General features: G+C 48.8%; 1 protein-coding gene across 1 annotated transcript in view; it reads left to right on the forward strand.

The window, feature by feature from the left end:
* The first annotated feature begins 204 nt into the window (after positions 1-204).
* Positions 205-16,907, forward strand: part of ABHD6 (abhydrolase domain containing 6, acylglycerol lipase) — a 41,625-nt gene continuing 24,922 nt past the window's right edge. Inside the window, exons 1-3 of the mRNA XM_090022465.1 lie at positions 205-318; positions 10,922-10,990; positions 12,952-13,093. Coding sequence (XP_089878591.1) covers positions 12,975-13,093 — 119 coding nt within the window. The 5' untranslated portion in view covers positions 205-318; positions 10,922-10,990; positions 12,952-12,974. The remainder of the gene's footprint in view (positions 319-10,921; positions 10,991-12,951; positions 13,094-16,907) is intronic.

A 16,907-nucleotide genomic window follows, 5' to 3' on the forward strand; every position in this document is an offset into this window, starting at 1 on the left:
CTTCCCGGTTCTCGTGGAAGGCAACTGAGCCGCTGACGAGAGTTGGTTGTAGGTTCTCCCTTGTCCATTGAAGAAGTGGAGCTGGGTCTTATCATACATCATACCCTCTTCCAAAATGTCAAGTTGTGGAAGGGAAAGTGCCGCCCCCCGCCGGAGGCGGGTGAAGGGAGCCACACCCGGGCGGGCTCTGCGGCGCGGGCGGGGCGGCGATGCGCCGCAGCGTTTTCTGTCGGCGGGGGAGGTCTCGCCGCCCTGCCTTTAAGGCGCGGAGAGGCAGCGCCGCTGCCGCCAGTGCTGCAGGGGCCGGAGCGGAGCCGGGTGAGCGCGAGCGCGGGCGCGGGTGGGGGGGCGGGCGGGATCCTGCCCCCCGGGGTGGTCCCCGGCGGGGGCAGAGAGAGGAGCCGCGGGCTCCCCCCACCCCGCAGGCCCCTGGCATAGCTGTCCCGCACGTGGGTGCCGGCGCCCTGGGCCCTGGGCGTGGGTTGTACCCTCGTGGCCTTTCCCCCCCTCGGCCCCGCAGCCGCAAGTTATAGCGACCCTGGCCCCGGCCAGGCCACCGGGTCTGCAGACGTGACGTGCCATGCTGTGCGCACCCTCCTTCAACCGTGCGGTGCTCGAGGGACAGGGGCTGCGGAGGTGGCAGGAGGAGGGAGGCTTTTCCTTAGCAGGCGCTGCCTGAAGAATTGGATTGTTTCGGGGTGGTCATCAGTCATTGCTGTGGTTGGCGGCCTGGTATCATGAGAGAGAGAAAGAGGGAGAAACTGTTTCGGGCAGGAGTGGATTCAGGCCTGCGCCTCTTGTGTCGCACAAAGGACCAGCGCGGGGAAGGCGAGTCGACGGGAGCCTCCCTCTGAAGACCGGCAGAAATGATGTTGTGGTTGTTAAAGCTAAAGGTTTCGTCTTTAACGCCAGTCCTCACGGGAATGGATTCCCGGCTGGGCTCCACATCGGGGCGTCTCGGGTACTTTGCGGCAGGTGACAGGCAGCTGCTGAAAGATTCCAGAGTGTGACACGCACGTGATGTCATAGAGGCAGTGATGTCATAAGTCATGTTGCGATTAGTATTATTTCTCTGTAGATGTGGAGCTGTAAGCAGGAGGCAGCTTTCAAGGAGAACAGACTGACCTGGTTCAAATTGTGCTAGCAAGTAAGAGGAGGAAAAGTTGAACATTGTGGCGCCGGGCATGCCCAGTCTGTTGTACTAGGCTCCTCAAACCCTGGGATTCCTTTCATGGGGTAGTAAGCCTGTATTTTATTGTTTCTTCTTGAAATATTTCAAATAATAAGATGAATTTATATATATCATCTGACTGTGTAACCTCCCAGCTTCTGAATTTAAAAATCTGTTGACACAAGTCAGAAACCGAGCATCTTGGAACAAACCTGGCTAAATCGGGCACAGAGCAGATGCAGAATGATCTTTTTATTCCCAACAGTTCTGTGCAGATACCTGCTGTGTTTGAATTCAGTCTGCCTGCTTAATGATATATATAATTTCTGCAGTATAGAAGTCCTCTATGACCTTGCATAGATCTGCGCAGCATACAAGTTAGCTTTCCTTTTCTTCCCTCTGTCAAACTGAGCCCTAAATACACATATGTGTTCAGTAATCATTGGAAGCAGCACTCCCGGTTATGTCTGTTATCCTCCGTTAGCTAAACATGATTTCATCAGAAAGAGTTTGCTGGGTAGATTATGTAACATTCCCCGAGATGCAGCATATGAGAAACTGCTAATACTAGAGAAGTGTCAGCACGCGAGGGATGATGCTCCGGTATCTTGCTGCTTCATGTTTAAATCTTCTTGAATCTCGTGAATGATATTAAATGAGCTTAGGTCAATGGTTCTCAAGTACTCTACTAGATTCCAGTCCTTAGGCTTCACTCATTTTTGACTACAGAAAAATAATAGAGTGTTTTTTCTGCTGTAAAGAACTTGGCAGGGTCACAGTAGATCAGAAGAGAATGTGTTTAACAAATTCCTATTAAAAATCCCTGGGTTTATCTTGTGAATCATGTTTGCACACCTAACAGTGCATGGCACCCCATGGTACTTTTGAAGGGCACCCCTGGGTGCCACAGTATCCTGGCTGGGAAATCACCGGTTTACATTAATTCAGTTTTTGTGACTTGTCTTCCTTCTTTTAATCATGCTGCACAGTGTAGTGCTGTTGAATCCTACCTGGGTCTAACTTTTTTTGAATGAAGAAAAATGCTTGAGTTATTTCTCTCAGAATTTTTTTTCTCTTTTTTGCTGAGCCTTGAATTGGCATAAAAGAGAGAGTATAGACTAAGATTCAAATCTCATTTAGCCTGGCATGTCAGTCCTTTCTGGCTGACAGCCCTTGTGTGACAATGCAGCTAACGTACTGTACTGGTAAGTGGGATTTTTTGCTTTTGAAACTTCTGGTTAGTCAGTTGTATTGATGGAAATGAATCTTTTATTGCCTGATGAGTACTTAGTGGTAATTCTTTTGGCTCTTCCTTGTGCTTTTGATACTCATGAATCAAATTATTTTCACTTGGCCATTTGGTTATGAGCTGTCTGGGCCCTGTTCTGGGTGGTGTAAGTACTCTTTTGCCTTCTGCCTTTGTTCCACTGCTTAATTACATATCGTCTCTGGCAGCCCCGTGACTGTTGGGTAACAGGGTTTTATTCTGGATTTTTTTCAAGAAAGTTTTAATTAGAGAAATAGCTTGGGTCTAATGTTAGCTCATGTCTCTAGGAAGCAGTGCTCTTGGCTTTTGCTCCCAGATCTGCCATTAGCTGATTGTAAACTTCATTACATATAAGAATTGCCATTTGCTGGGTTAGACCATAGGCCCATCTTGCCCCATATCCTGTATCCACTAGGGGCATCACAACTCCCCCCTGGCTGCTGCTGGAGCTGCGGGCCAGGGAGTAGCCGGAGCCCAGCTGAGCGCTGCAGGCTCCTGCCCCCTGCATGACCACCACCTTGCCTGGACCAAGAGCCCCCTCCCCCCCCTTGTGGGGGCAGGGGGGCCTTCTGCCTAACCCACCACCTGCTGCCACAGCCTCCTGCAGCAAGTGGGGACCCCACAGAGCCAGTGGGACCCCTCCATCATCAACCCCACCAGCTGGCTTTCTGGCTGCTCTAGCAGCAACCCCATGTCTACCCTCCTGTGGTAACTCCTGTGCTCCACTCCACTTCTCCCAGTGTCTTGTGGACCGCTGAGTAAGCCAGCGGCGTGCTTCCCCACTCCCTCCTGTATGTTGCTTGTTTGTCCTCCCACACCACCCAGTTAGCTGGAGGGGGTCCCCCCAAAACCAAATTAGCAGCACCTGCAAGGACCAGCATTAGCAAGTGCTACCCACTCAGCCTTCCTTCAGCTCTGCAAGCCCCGCTGCTCAGCCCAGCACCTGACCTGCAGGTTTCCATGCAGCCTCAACAGCTCGGTCCTCTGCCTCCTGCCCGCACCATGTCAAGCAGTTGTGGCCCCCTCCCTGCCATCAGCAGGCACAATGGGGTGTGCTTTGACATGCCTGAAGTAGAGCTGCTCCCCTTTGAAAATTATGTGCTTGTGCTTGCTTGAGCAGTGGGCCCCCTGAAGATTGTGGCAGCCTCTGGGCACTGTGGTAACGGTGTCTTCTACCTTGCCATGGAGGGTGCCATGCAAGAGGTGGCAGGACGGGGCTCACAGTGTGAGGCAAGCATGTCTCCCTCGAAATCTTGGGACCTTGGTGGTTATCAGCCCTGTCCCCTCCATTACTCCTAACTGGGCCCTCATGCCCTTTCTGCAAGGCCTAGAGAGAGTCCTCTCTCCAGTCATCCCTCTCTTGCTGGGGTGCCAGGACCCCAGCTTCTGCCATATCCAGTCCTTCCACCACCCAGTCACCATCCAACTGACAGCAGAGGCAGAGGGAGGGGGACCTTTACAGCTACATGTCAAGGGAGGTGAGGTGCTTCTAATGCCAGGTACCAGGACACCTACCAAGAGTGCCCCCTCAGTTAGCAATGAGGGGCACTGCAACCCCTGCCAAGGAGAGGGGTGCCACCAGCACCCCAGCATCCAGCCCCCTCTGCAAATTCAGGGGACCCCATGCCACAGCCACCAGTGGGGTTCCAAAGAACACCTGCCCCTACCACCCCACCACCAGCCCTTCATATCCCCATAGTGCTCCTGGTGCCCCAGGATGACCCCTCCCTGGGCCACCCTGAAGCTGGGTGGGTGCTGGTCCCATATAGGCAGCAATCTGGCATCCAGAGCAAAGCAAAGTGTGAGGATCAGGTGCAGTTCAGGCCCTCTGATATGGAGAAGGCTCCCCTCTCATCACTTAAGATGGGGGGCTGATGTTGATGTCATGCTCCCCATCTCTTGAGCTGCAGAAATCCCATCCCCACAAAAATTGAAAAAGATAAGTTGTTACCACTGTGGAGGAGGGCCCAGGATGGCATGGCCATGTTGTGGTAGAGGAGCCCATGGAGGAGATCCCAACGGTGCTGGTTGCGACCTGCTCCCTACCACTGCAGGCACTGGAGCCTTGGCCCCAGCCACTCCTGGGGAATGTCCAGCAATGGAGCCCGCCCCCTCTGGCCACTCCAGTGGTGGGGGGTCTGTGTCTGGGGTCATGCTAGTGGGCCTGATGGGGAAGAGTCCTTTTCCCAGGGCTCTAGGGAAGTCACTGTCATCCTGCAGATGCCTGAACTTCCTCCCCCCCGATCAAAGCTACCCCAGTGTGCCCTGTGGCCCTGGTGCTGAAGGGGGAGAAACAGGGTGCCCCACCGAACACCTCCCCATCCCCAAAGGCACAGGAACCTCTTCCATTTGCCCTGCCACTACCCATGCTACCCCCTCCCTCACCCTGAGGGACTGCATCTTTTCCAGTATCAGGGGACATTTATACACATACATTTTCATGCCCGGATGTGCCGGAGATCCGATGTGTTGGAGCAGACTCCATTAAGTGAGTCTGCTCCATATGCGACCTGACGCGCATGGTGCTGTATTGCTTGCAGTTGTATAAGTGGCAAAATGCACGTCAGTGTGGAGAAAATGGCAGCAGTGCACTGTTGAATTAAAACACCTTGTGCATTAGTTTAAAAGCGCACCGCTGCCATTTTCTGCACGCTAACACACGTTTTGTCATTTATACAACTGAAAGCAACGCAGCACTAGGTGCTTTTCAAAGCACCTGGCGCTTGCATATGTAAAAAAATGCCCAGGGGGCCCAAGACTATGTAGTGGACCATGTGGCAGCCTTCCCCTGGGCCTCTGTTCCCACATGGGTGGAGGAGGGGGAAATGCTCACCCCACCTGGCAGCCAGGAAGAACCCACCAAACTACAGAACCAGCAGGATGGCAACTGGGAGTCTGTGAGCTCCATAGAGCTGGCAGACTTCTTGGCCCCAGTGGTACCCAGGGAGGAGTTGCTCCAGTTCTTGCATCTCCCTCTCATTTTGGACTGCTGGGGGAATTTCCACTAAGTCCTCAACTCAGTGAGGGCTCTGGTGGAGGAAGACAAGGGACACAAGTGGAGCAATGCCAGAAACTATCACTGAGTCCCACAGCTTTTATGACTCCCTCTTTGTGTTTGGCAGGATGGCGGGATTGATGGGTCCTGTGGTTGGTGTTGCCTCTGTGAAATCCCTGCCACGCCTAACAATAGCTCCCACCAATAAGGTCTCTCACTGTGGTTACCCTCAGTGTGCGTGGCTGCAGGATGAGTCTCTGCAGGTGCCAGGTACTCTCCTTCCTTCCTCCAGGAGAGGAGGTACTCTGTACTTTTCCTGCAGGAGACCCATACAACTCCAGCTGCCAAAGCCAACTGGCGGCTGGAGTGGGGAGACAGGGTCTACTTCAGCCACCTCCCAGAGATGTCCCGTGGGGCAGCCGCCCTGTTCTTCCTGATCCTGGCCCTGATCCATCACCTGGTTTTGTTTTGTTTTTACTTGTCCCAAGTAATCAGTTGATGTGTCTCATATCCCTTATGAAAGGAGACTTATAGTTTTCATCATGGGCCGAAGTTTATGACCTCATGGCACATCAAATGGGCTTATTTCACATAATGGCAGAGAGTGGAGGCTCAAAAGGAGAGGGAACAGGGGATGACCAGGGTTTTTCCCACTGTTACTTTCTCACTTTCAGCCTCCAGCATTTGAGGTTTGGAAAGCTGTAATTCAGAGGCTGTACCCCTAATTCTCATAGTCAATAGCTACTGATACCGCTTGCCTCCATTAATTTGTCCAGTCCCTTTTCCAGACTGGCTAAACTGTGTCAGCTCCCACAACATCTGGTGACAGTGCATTCCATGCTTTCATTGCATGCTATGTAGAAAAGAGCTTCCTTGTATTGGTTTTAAACTTACTTCCTACTAGTTGAGATAATTTATCTTTTGGTAACAGATTGTATGTAACCCGCTGCCTTCTAGCTGTTAACAAATAAATGTTATGGATTTTTGTTGTTATAACTGAATTTTGACAGAACCAAAATGCTTCCTGTTGGCTCTAAAAGGTAGTTAAATACACATCCTCTTTTGATCATGTTGGCTTAGAACAGGAAAAATGTAGGCCTCGTTAGACAACAAGAGTTACCTTGGTCTTTTTTTTAAAAAAAAAGAAGAAACAAAAAATCTAGCTAAAGCTGAGGTGCATATTGCAAAACAAAATTAGTCTTATTCTTTCCCTAGGGCTACGTTTTGCTGTTCTTGCACTCTGCCTAGTCCTTGAGGGCACTGTATTGGGAGCATGGAAACATACTCAGTCTTGCTGTAAGGTTTTTCTCTGTTACATTTCCTGCTGTTCTCCTTTAGTGTCACAAACTGTTTCTGGAGGTTAGAAGACTGGGTGAATAGCTGCTGGGGGTCATCAGTATTGCTGTTACCTCTGCTGCAGGAGTAGATATGTAAAATTAATTTCCTCTAGATTGTCTGGCTTGTGCGGCTCCTTTGTTATTACCCCGTAAAGCAGGTGGTGTGGGAGGAATAAATAGGTGCTGTGTTGTTGTCTGACTATTTGTATCCATCCCACAGCCCCTGGCAGCTGTTTTAACTTGGTTGGAAGCAGAACAATCCTTTAGGATGATTGTCCCGAAGTCTAGTAATGCTGTTTGTGCCAGCAGAGTTACTTTGGAGGGAGCAAAAGTCGAATTGGGTGAAACACTTCAGTAACCTAAAAAATTCTGCTTCGGATCTGAAATAGAGGAAATGACATGAAACACATGTGTGCACTTACGTGGAGGTACTGAAAGCTGCTTGTGTGACATTGGTGCTGAGAAAAGGGCATCCAAGATCTCTGTCCAGATTTGTCAGATGCACTTGGCTTGCTAGGAATATTGTTTCCTGGGTAAGGGTAGTGTTCATTGGGTATCTGTAGTCATGTGAGTTGCAACAGCTGTCATGGGTATCCAAGGAACAGGCTGCAGACAGGGAGCTGGTAAATATGACTTTGCATGTTGAACCTTAATGCAGAGCTGCTGCAGGGAATCAAACACTTCCTACCCATGCCAGCCTATCCCTCTTCAAGGGAATCTCAGAATACCTGGACCTGTTAGCCAAGTTTTCAGACACCGTCATGCAGTTGATGTTAGTCGGTTGCAGTTTGTTGTATAATGTCTGTATTACATACTGTAGCCTGAAATCTGCTCCACCTAGAACTGCTAACTATTTTGCAGAAAGAGCCCTTGATTTGGATGTACAAAGAAATGTCCATGTCTGGTACGTTACAGACCCAGTTATCCAAGTGTTTTGAAGTTACATAAAATCATTGTGGAAAGATGATTTTTTTTTAGATAAATAGGAGCAGGCTAAATTTTGGTTAAGATACCTTAAATGCATTAATTTTCTTAATATGTTGCAGGGGTGTATGTTGTAGCAGTGCATAGGCAGAAAAAGGTTCTTTGGGTGAATCTAGTTTTTTTTATTAGACCAACTTAAAGAGTTGGAAAAACATCTTTTTTAAAGCAAGCTTTTGGGTTTAAAAACCCTTTGTCAGGCTAAGGAAGTCTCTGCAGCTAGTGTGTGCTCTTCCTGGATGGAATGAAAAGTAAAGAAGCCAGAGGCCAGGCTGGTACAAGACAGGCAGTCAGTGAAGATGTAAACTGAGGAGTCAGTGGGTGAGAGACATGATGGCTGTGGGGAGATAGAAGGGGGATGAACAGTGGAGAAGTACCTGGAGAGTCAGATGTCAGGCAAGTTATAATGTGTCATAAATCCAAAGTCTTGCACTCCACCTAGTCCATGATTTTTAGTATCAAGAGGGTTGATGAAGTGAAGTTCATAGGCTCATCTCTATGCGCCTCCAGAAATGTAATATATCTCATCCAGTGCACCAAATTCCCTGATGGAAAATACGTAGGAGAGACCAAACAACAACTGTGCACCAGAATTAACACACACCGGAAATCCATCAAAGACAAGAATACCCAGTTACCTGTGGGGGTACGTTCTCACAACAAAACCACTCTCTCTTCAATCTCTCAGCTTGAATCCTCAAAAGAAACTTATAAAACAATTCTCAGAGACAAGCCTATGAACTTCACTTCTTCAACCCCCCTGGATACTAAAAATCATGGATTAAATATAGACATTGGATTTACGACACATTATAACCTGCCTGACATCTGGCTCCCCAGGTACTTCTCCACTATTCATTCCCCTTCTCCTTCCATCCAGCCTGTCTTTCACCCATTATTAACTCCTCAGTTTACATCTTCGCTGACTGCCTATCCTGCATGCAGACGAGCCCGGCCTCTGGCTTTACTTTTCATTTCATCCAGGAAGAGCACACACCAACTGCAGAAACTTCTTCAGCTTGGTGAAGGGTTTTTAAACCCAAAAGCGTGCTTTTAAAAATGTTTTTCTAACTGTTTCAGTTGGTCTAATAAAAGAGATCAGATTCACCCAAAGAACCTTGGGAAATTTGGTCGTCACACCAGACGACAAAGCTAACATGTTTAACGATTTCTTTGCCTCTGTCTTCCTAAGTAGGGACCAGAACAGCCATCTCCCTGCTGGGCCCCCCTCGGGCCCCAGGGGAGGCATACCTGGGCCCAGGGTTAGTGAGGAACTAGTTAGGGAACTTCTGGAGGGACTGGACGTATTCAAGTCAGCCGGTCCAGATGATCTCCACCCTAGAGTTCTAAAGGAATTGGCCGAGGTCATTGCAGGACCCCTGGCACGGCTTTACGAGCACTCGTGGTGCTCTGGTGTGGTGCCGGAGGACTGGAAGAGGGCCAACGTGGTTCCCATCTTCAAAAAGGGGAAGAAGGAGGACCCGGGAAACTATAGCCAGTTAGTCTTACCTCGATCCTAGGCAAACTGTTTGAGAAAAGTATTCTGGCACACATCCAGGAGGGGCCAGCAGGGGACTGCATGCTTAGGGGCAACCAACACGGGTTCATCAGTGGCAGGTCCTGTCAGACCAACCTGGTGGCCTTTTAGGATCAGATCACCAAATCACTAGATGCAGGGGTAGCAGTGGACATAGTCTTCCTGGACTTCCGGAAGGCTTTCGACACTGTCTCGCACCCCGTTCTCATTAAGAAACTGGGGGGCTGTGGTGTCGACACCCACACAATCAAATGGATCACCAACTGGCTGGAGGGCCGCACCCAGAGGGTGGTAGTGGATGGGTCTCTCTCAACCTGGAGGGACGTGGGCAGTGGGGCTCCGCAGGGCTCGGTCCTCGGGCCTGCACTGTTCAACATCTTCATCACTGACTTGGATGAGGGGGTAAAAAGCACCCTGTTCAAATTTGCTGATGACACTAAGATGTGGGGGGATGTGGGCACACTAGAAGGTAGCATCAGGCTTCAATCGGACCTAGACAGGTTACAAGGGTGGGCGGATGAGAATAGGATGGGATTCAACACAGACAAGTGCAAAGTGATGCACCTGGGGAGGAACAACCGGCACCATACCTGCAGGTTGGGGAACTCCCCTCTTGTCAGCACGGAGGCGGAAAAGGATCTTGGAGTCATCATTGAGTCCAAGATGAACATGGGCTGGCAGTGTGGGGATGCAGTCAGGAAGGCCAACCATACCTTGTCATGCATCCACAGATGCATCTCGAGCAGGTCCAAGGAGGTGATACTCCCCCTCTATGCAGCACTGGTCAGGCCCCAGTTGGAGTACTGCGTCCAGTTCTGGGCACCGTACTTCAAGAGGGATGTGGACAGCATGGAGAGGGTCCAGAGGAGGGCCACTTTCATGATCAGGGGACAGCAGGGCAGGCCCTATGAGGAGAGGCTACAGGACCTGAACCGTAAAAAAGAGAAGGCTGAGGGGGGATCTAGTGGCCTGTTATAAACTAGTCAGGGGGGATCAGCAGGCATTGGGGGAGTCCCTGTTCCCCCGAGCACTGCCGGGAGTGACCAGGAATAACGGTCACAAGCTGGCGGAGGGTAGATTTAGGCTGGATATCAGGAGGCGCTACTTCACAGTCAGGGCGGCTAGGATCTGGAACCAACTTCCAAGAGAAGTGGTGCAGGCTCCTACCCTGGGGGTTTTTAAGGGGAGGTTAGATGAACACCTTGCTGGAGTCGTATGACCCCAGTACTCTTTCCTGCCATGGCGGGGGGTCGGACTAGATGATCTACTCAGGTCCCTTCCGACCCTAGAAACTATGAAACTATGAAACCTAGTCTGCCTTAATTTTCTTAACCATCATCATCCTCATTTTCAGTTTCCATCTTTCATTTTCCCCCCAGTTAAGTCCAGCAATTACTGCTAAGTTACCTAGTGCCTGGGTACCACGAGTAGACCCTGGATTGTTTCTGCTACCTCACCAGTTTCTAATCTTTTTGCTTTCCTTTAATCTTTGTTCTGGATGTGGACTGGATGTTTATTCTGAATGTGTTGTCATGCTGGATGGCTTGAATTTTTTAAATGAGTAGTGTTTCTGTTTCTAGGTCTGGCAGAAGAAAGTGACAGGAATATAATTTTGCCTTTTCCTTTTTACTAGTTTTTCCAGAACATCATTGGTACATTTTGGCAGTGGCATTCTCATCCTGGAGGAGGGCATCTCTCTAAGGTAAGCTAAAAGACTCTTACTGTTACATTTGGATCATGGTATGTAACTCCTCTTCCCATAAACTAATTAATTTTTGCAAGAAGTTATGGTAAATGTTTTTCATCTGTTACACGCTCATGTACCACCAAAGTTTAATGCAAAGATGTGCAGTGAGATGTTCATAGGGGCCAAATGGTAGCTCCAAGCTGTTTTTGGGACAAGATTAAGGTGTATGGCTAGAGACCTACTCAAATTGGTGATACCACTAATTTGCTGGAGAGTGTATGCAGACTGGTGGTACAAGGGCTGGTGGATGCCAAATAGCAGAACAGCTTCCAGGCTCATTCCTCTGGCCAATGTGGGTCACAATATATAGTTTTAATATGTTTGCTTATTTTAATAGGACCTGCGTATCACAGCTGTATGTTGGCACAGTTTATAATTACAATTGTCTGGTTTCTCTTTGGCAACCTGTATACTGAACAGTTATCAGAATGACTTAAAACAGTCACACCAAACTCAGAAAGATTTATCCACAAATCTGATTAAGTTTAGACGTAACATGGACAGATTGTGAGGGAGGGGACCTGGAACTCGATAATCCTTGGATTTGAAATGTGCTCTTGTGAAGGAACAGTTATTGAGAAAATGCATGGCACATCAGACATGGGCGACTGGTGCCACCTTAGTCAGGAGGGACATGTGCCCCCCTGCGACCAGTTTCACTGCCTGGAAGCGGGGGGTCCCCTGCAGCCAATCTCGCTGCCAGGTGGGGAGAGGGAGGGAGGGTCCCCTGGCGGCAGGTCATGCTGCCCGGAGGGAGTTCCCCTGCAGCTGATTGCTATAGCTGCTCCTGGGAGTGGCTGCAGCGATTGGCTGATGCTTGCAGGGGGGGCATCGGAGCTCCTGCCTGCCCCGCCACCCATCACCTAAGTGGCGAGTGTGGCTGATCAGGAGACGCACTGGAGCTCTAAGGGGGTGCACATGCACCCCTGTGCACTCCCTACACATTGCCACTGACGTCAGATGTTCAGCATCGGGAACTGGATAATATGCTCGTGATGTCTGTGGGGCAGGATTAATCCTTTAATACTGAAGTGCTTGCCTGCTCCCTGGGGGATAGGCAAGGTGAGAAACAAGCAAACAGATCTCATCACAGTAGGTAGATAGTTGCACTTCAAAAAGTGGGGTGTGTTAGCTGTCCCTGAAAATGTAGTAGCATAATGAGATCCTGAATTTGGAGTACTTCATGGTAGAAGCAGGGACTTTTTTAACATAGCAAGCACAAGTGTTCTCAGCACTGTGGAAAGACAGTGGGGTGCCTTGGTATTTTTTCTGAGGGGGATTAATTTGGATTGCATGAGTAAAAATATGATGCAGTAAAAGATGCCAGGGCTCTTTTCCCATTTTTCCTGAGACCAGTAATAGGTTCTGCTCCTTGATTAGCAGATGTCTGTATAAAGCAGTCATGAGCCTGGAGCAGGACACAGGCTGTCAAATTCTAGGTCAGCTATCGTACAACAGATTTTAGGGGTGGGGGGAAGGGAGATGGAGGAGACTGGGTGAAATAAATTCTTAATAAGCTCATTTTAGTTGTGTTCTTGTTCAGCCCTCAGGCGGTGTGGGTGGTGTGATGGAGTGAGCGGAGAGAATCCCTGTTTTGCATATATGCAAAGTGCTGTGAGAACTAAATTATAATCCAGTGTCTTTAATTTTTGTCTGAACTCATCATGAGAGCAGTTGTTCCAGTCCCTGGCATGATCCTGAGAAAGAATAAGTTTTCAGAAGTCAGATCTGTTGCGGGTATGAAAGCAATAACTGTTTTCAAGCTGAAAGCCACTTAGCTGCCTGCCTGCCTGGTATCTGCTCTATACTGTGGTGCCTTTAACAATTTCCTCCTCTCCCTGCAGTCTTGACTTAGTTATTTATTGATGTTAGTGTCTGTTTGTTATTAACCTTTGGATCCTTATTCATTTATGCAGGTGAAGTCGAGACTTAGAGCAACATGGACCTTGATGTGCTGAACATGTTTGTAATAGCTGGAGGCACCCTGGCTATCCCAATTCTAGCATTTGTAGCATCCTTTCTCCTGTGGCCTTCAGCACTGATCAGAATTTATTATTGGTGAGTCAAGAGCACTTGAATTTTAGCACTGCCTATGTTAATATTTTTTAATTTTTTTTGGGTCCATGCTGGAACATAGCTAATCTAAAATGTGTGGTTCCCAGGCTGACAGACTGTGCTTGATAACTTCCAGTTTTTCTCCAAAGATGCTGTCCCCATTCATCCTATTATTTGTATTATTCCCATTCTTATATGATTCTTAACACTAACTCGTAGAGAACTGCCAACAGGCCTGCACATACATAGCGTCCTGTTGTTCTAGATGTTGGACTGACTCTTGTTTCAAAGAGCTTGCCATCAACAAGATAACACAGGTGCAGGAGGGAGGAGGCAAGATGGGAACCAGAGGCTGAGTGACTTGATTGGCACAGAACTCTTCTGTGGCTTTGGGCAGGAATTGAACTGCATGGTAGGGGGAGCTGGGTTCAATGCAGTGGTCCCTTTTGGCCTGTAGGAAAGAAAGACGTAATGTTCAGCTTTGAAACACTTTCAAAGACAGGATTTTTTAGTGGCAAGGAATATCATTGAGGCTTGCTAAAATGTAACACAAATTGTCAAATGACTAACATGTTTTGGACATGTTTGGTGATTATAGAGATTAGAACCTTAATGTGTCAATAGAGCTCAGCCACAGCGTGCTTGTTTTCTTACTGTTCATAACATAAAACAGTCTCAGGATGAATAAAACTGCATTTCTGTATTGAACTCCCACTTGTAGGGCTCCTGTCTTTGGGCTGTGCCTTTGTTCCAGGTTGCTAGGCACATCTTGATTACCTCGCCTGCTTTCACTGGAGAAGGAGCCAAGTTCCCTCTGGGAACAGGCATCGTTTGCATGCTTCATTGTACGTGAGAGCAGGCTGGGGACAAACTGCTTGCTGGATAGCCACATCCATCAAGAGGGCAACTTGGAATGTGTGGGCAGGAGCAATTGTCACAGTGGAATGTGGATTCCAGCAGTTTATGAAAAAAAAGAAACAAAAGGACAGAGGGAATTAAAAATAAAGGAGAGACTGGCAAAGGCTTAATGCTGCTTCTGTGGACAGGGTTGGGGCAAGCTTCCAGCAAGATGGACTGGAAACATGGCACTTTCTCGCTCCCGAAAGTAGAAACCCCCTGTACAGCAGTAATCTGCACTGCAAATGCAGTTGTCAGGAGAGCCTGTGTAATTTTTATGGATATTTCATGAAAAGCTGCATTGCTGCAGCTTGCCGTTTCCCAAGGGAGAATGGGATAATGGGTTTCCCTGAGAGAAGCTTCAGTAGCACTCAGTGAGTTCCCTATAGTATGTACTGCCATTGTACTTCAAATGGCTTGGTCAGTCTTATTTCAAAATGGCAAGACTAGTAAGCGATCAGCTGGTGTCATGGATTTGATCAGTGATCAGGTGGTTTGCCTGTTTCTTAAATTCTAACAGTAACCTGCATGTTCTGTTCTTTGTCATGTTCTCTGCAGTCGCATCTTCCCCCAGGATTAATTTATATCTATCTATCTATCTATCTATACCTGTATAGATAGATAGATATATTTAGGGGTGTGTGTGCGTGTATGTATATAGTGTATGTGGGTATATACATGTATGTATAGTGTGTATGTGTAGGTATGTGTGTGTAAGTGTGTGTGTGTGTGTGTGTGTGTGTATGTGTGTAGTTAATGAGAAAAATGTAAAAATGTTTTCAGGTTAATAGAACTTGGGTTTGTCTGGATCTCTCTCCTGAGCAGAAGTGCTCGAGAGAAGTATTATAGTCTTCCTCATTAGTTGGTTGCGTCTCATTCTCTCCAATCACAGGAGAGAGAGCTGCCAGCCTTGAATCTTCTTTTATCCCTGGAATTTAGGGGCACTTGTACATGTGATGATTGTCACGATGTACATGTCATGAAAATGTCATTTGTGTGGCTTAATGGCAGCATACGTTATACATGTGTCAGTTTTGGGGGTTTTAGATGAGTTTGCAATGCTGCAAATTGCAATGATGCAGCTGTCCTCTTGCCCCTTGGCTGTGGGAGAGGCGGGCAGGCTCCGCAGAAAAAAAAGAATTGGGCCTCTCGTGGCTTCTGCAGGTACCTGTTGAAGGAAGAAGTGGTGAGGGGCCTGATACTTTTGTTTGTTTGTTTTTGGGTGAAGCCTGCCTGAGGACTGGATGATTGCATGATGACAAATATGTATACTTATGGTACCACCAACAAAAAGTTAAAATCACGTGTTTGGGTTTAAATTGCGGCAATTATTTGGGCTGGAAGGCCACTTACGGAGTTTGGTGACCTGTTACGGGCCAGGTCAGAACCCGCACCATCCCTGCCCGCTCACCAAAACTCCCTAAGTGGTTCTGGTTTGGGGCCCAGCCAGACACTGTCACAGCCCTGTGATCCTGGTCCCAGCCCCAGCCCCAGGATCTCTATGGAGACCAGGCCGGGAGCCCTGTGGGCAGGATGCAATTGATTGTGCTGATGGAATGGGACTGCGGGTGGGCAGGGAGCAGCGTCTGGGAGCAGGGCAGGCAGGTGGGGCTGGGATCTTGCGACAGTGACAGCACAGGGCCATCATGCCCCCCTGCCCATGATTGTCATGGGAGACTTCAACTACCCAGACATCTTGTGGGAAGAGTGCTTGGCCAAATCTGAATGGTCACAAAGCTTTCTCTCATGCGTGGATGAGCTCTACCTGACTCAAGAAGTCTAAGGACCAAAAAGAGGTAAAGTGCTGCTTGACCTGGTACTGGCAACAGGGGACAACCTGATCGGTTACCTAACTATCAAAGGGAAGCTGGGTGACAGTGACCACAAGCTGATCACCTTTACCATCTGCCGTAAAGCTGGCAAGTCAGTCAGCAATACAGAAGTCCTCAACTTCTGGAAAGCTGACTTTGACAAACTCAGGAGGCTTGTCGGTGAGGCCCCAAGGGACCATGATGCAAAAGGGAGGGGAGTTCAAGAAGAGTGGTTGCTCCTCCAGGGAGCAATCCCGGATATACAAGCAAAGTCTATTCCATTTTGGCGGAAAGGCAGCAAAAGGGCACAGCAGTCCCCTTGGCTCTGCAGGGAACTAGCGGACCTCCTGCATCTAAAAACAAACACCTACAAAGGATGGAGGACTGGATCCACCTCCAAGGATCTGCACTGGTCCAGACCTGCAGAGACCAAATCAGAAAAGCCATGGCGCGACGGAACTCCAATTAACTACAAGTATCAAGAACAATAAAAAGTCCTTTTTTAGATATGTGGGGAGCCAGAGGAAAAGCAAGGGCAACATGGACTCCTGTTAAACCAGATGGGACAACTGACAGCTGACGCCCAGGAAAAAGCCAACTTGCTAAATGGATACTTTGCGTTGGTTTTTCACCAGTCCCAAGGGTGCCCTTACAGGATGGGAAGGCCTGGGTGAGGGAGATTCCTTACCTTCCATCAATGCTGACCTTGTGAAGAAACACCCTGAGAGGCTGGATACCTTCCAGCCAGCTGGCCTTGACAGTTTACACCCCAGGGTACTCAGGGAGCTGGCAGACATCATAGCCCAGCCCCTGGCATGGATCCTTGAGAACTCCTGGTGCTCTGGTGTAGTGCCCAAAGATTGGAAGAAGGCCAATGTGGTGCCTATCTTCAAGAAAGGGAGGAAAGTGGACCCAGCAAACTATAGGCCCATCAGCCTGACCTCTGTCCTGGGGAAGGTCTTAGAAAAGGTTGTCAAAGACACCATTCTTAATAGACTGGCTGATGCCAGTATCCTGAGGGATAGCCAGCACGGATTTGTTATGGGTAGGTCTTGCTTGACCAATCTTATTTCCTTCTACGACCAGGTGACCTATCACCTGGACAAGGG

This window comes from Crocodylus siamensis, chromosome 11 (genome assembly GCF_052110815.1).
Source record: "Crocodylus siamensis isolate JL-2025a chromosome 11, ASM5211081v1, whole genome shotgun sequence".
NCBI lineage: Eukaryota > Metazoa > Chordata > Crocodylia > Crocodylidae > Crocodylus > Crocodylus siamensis.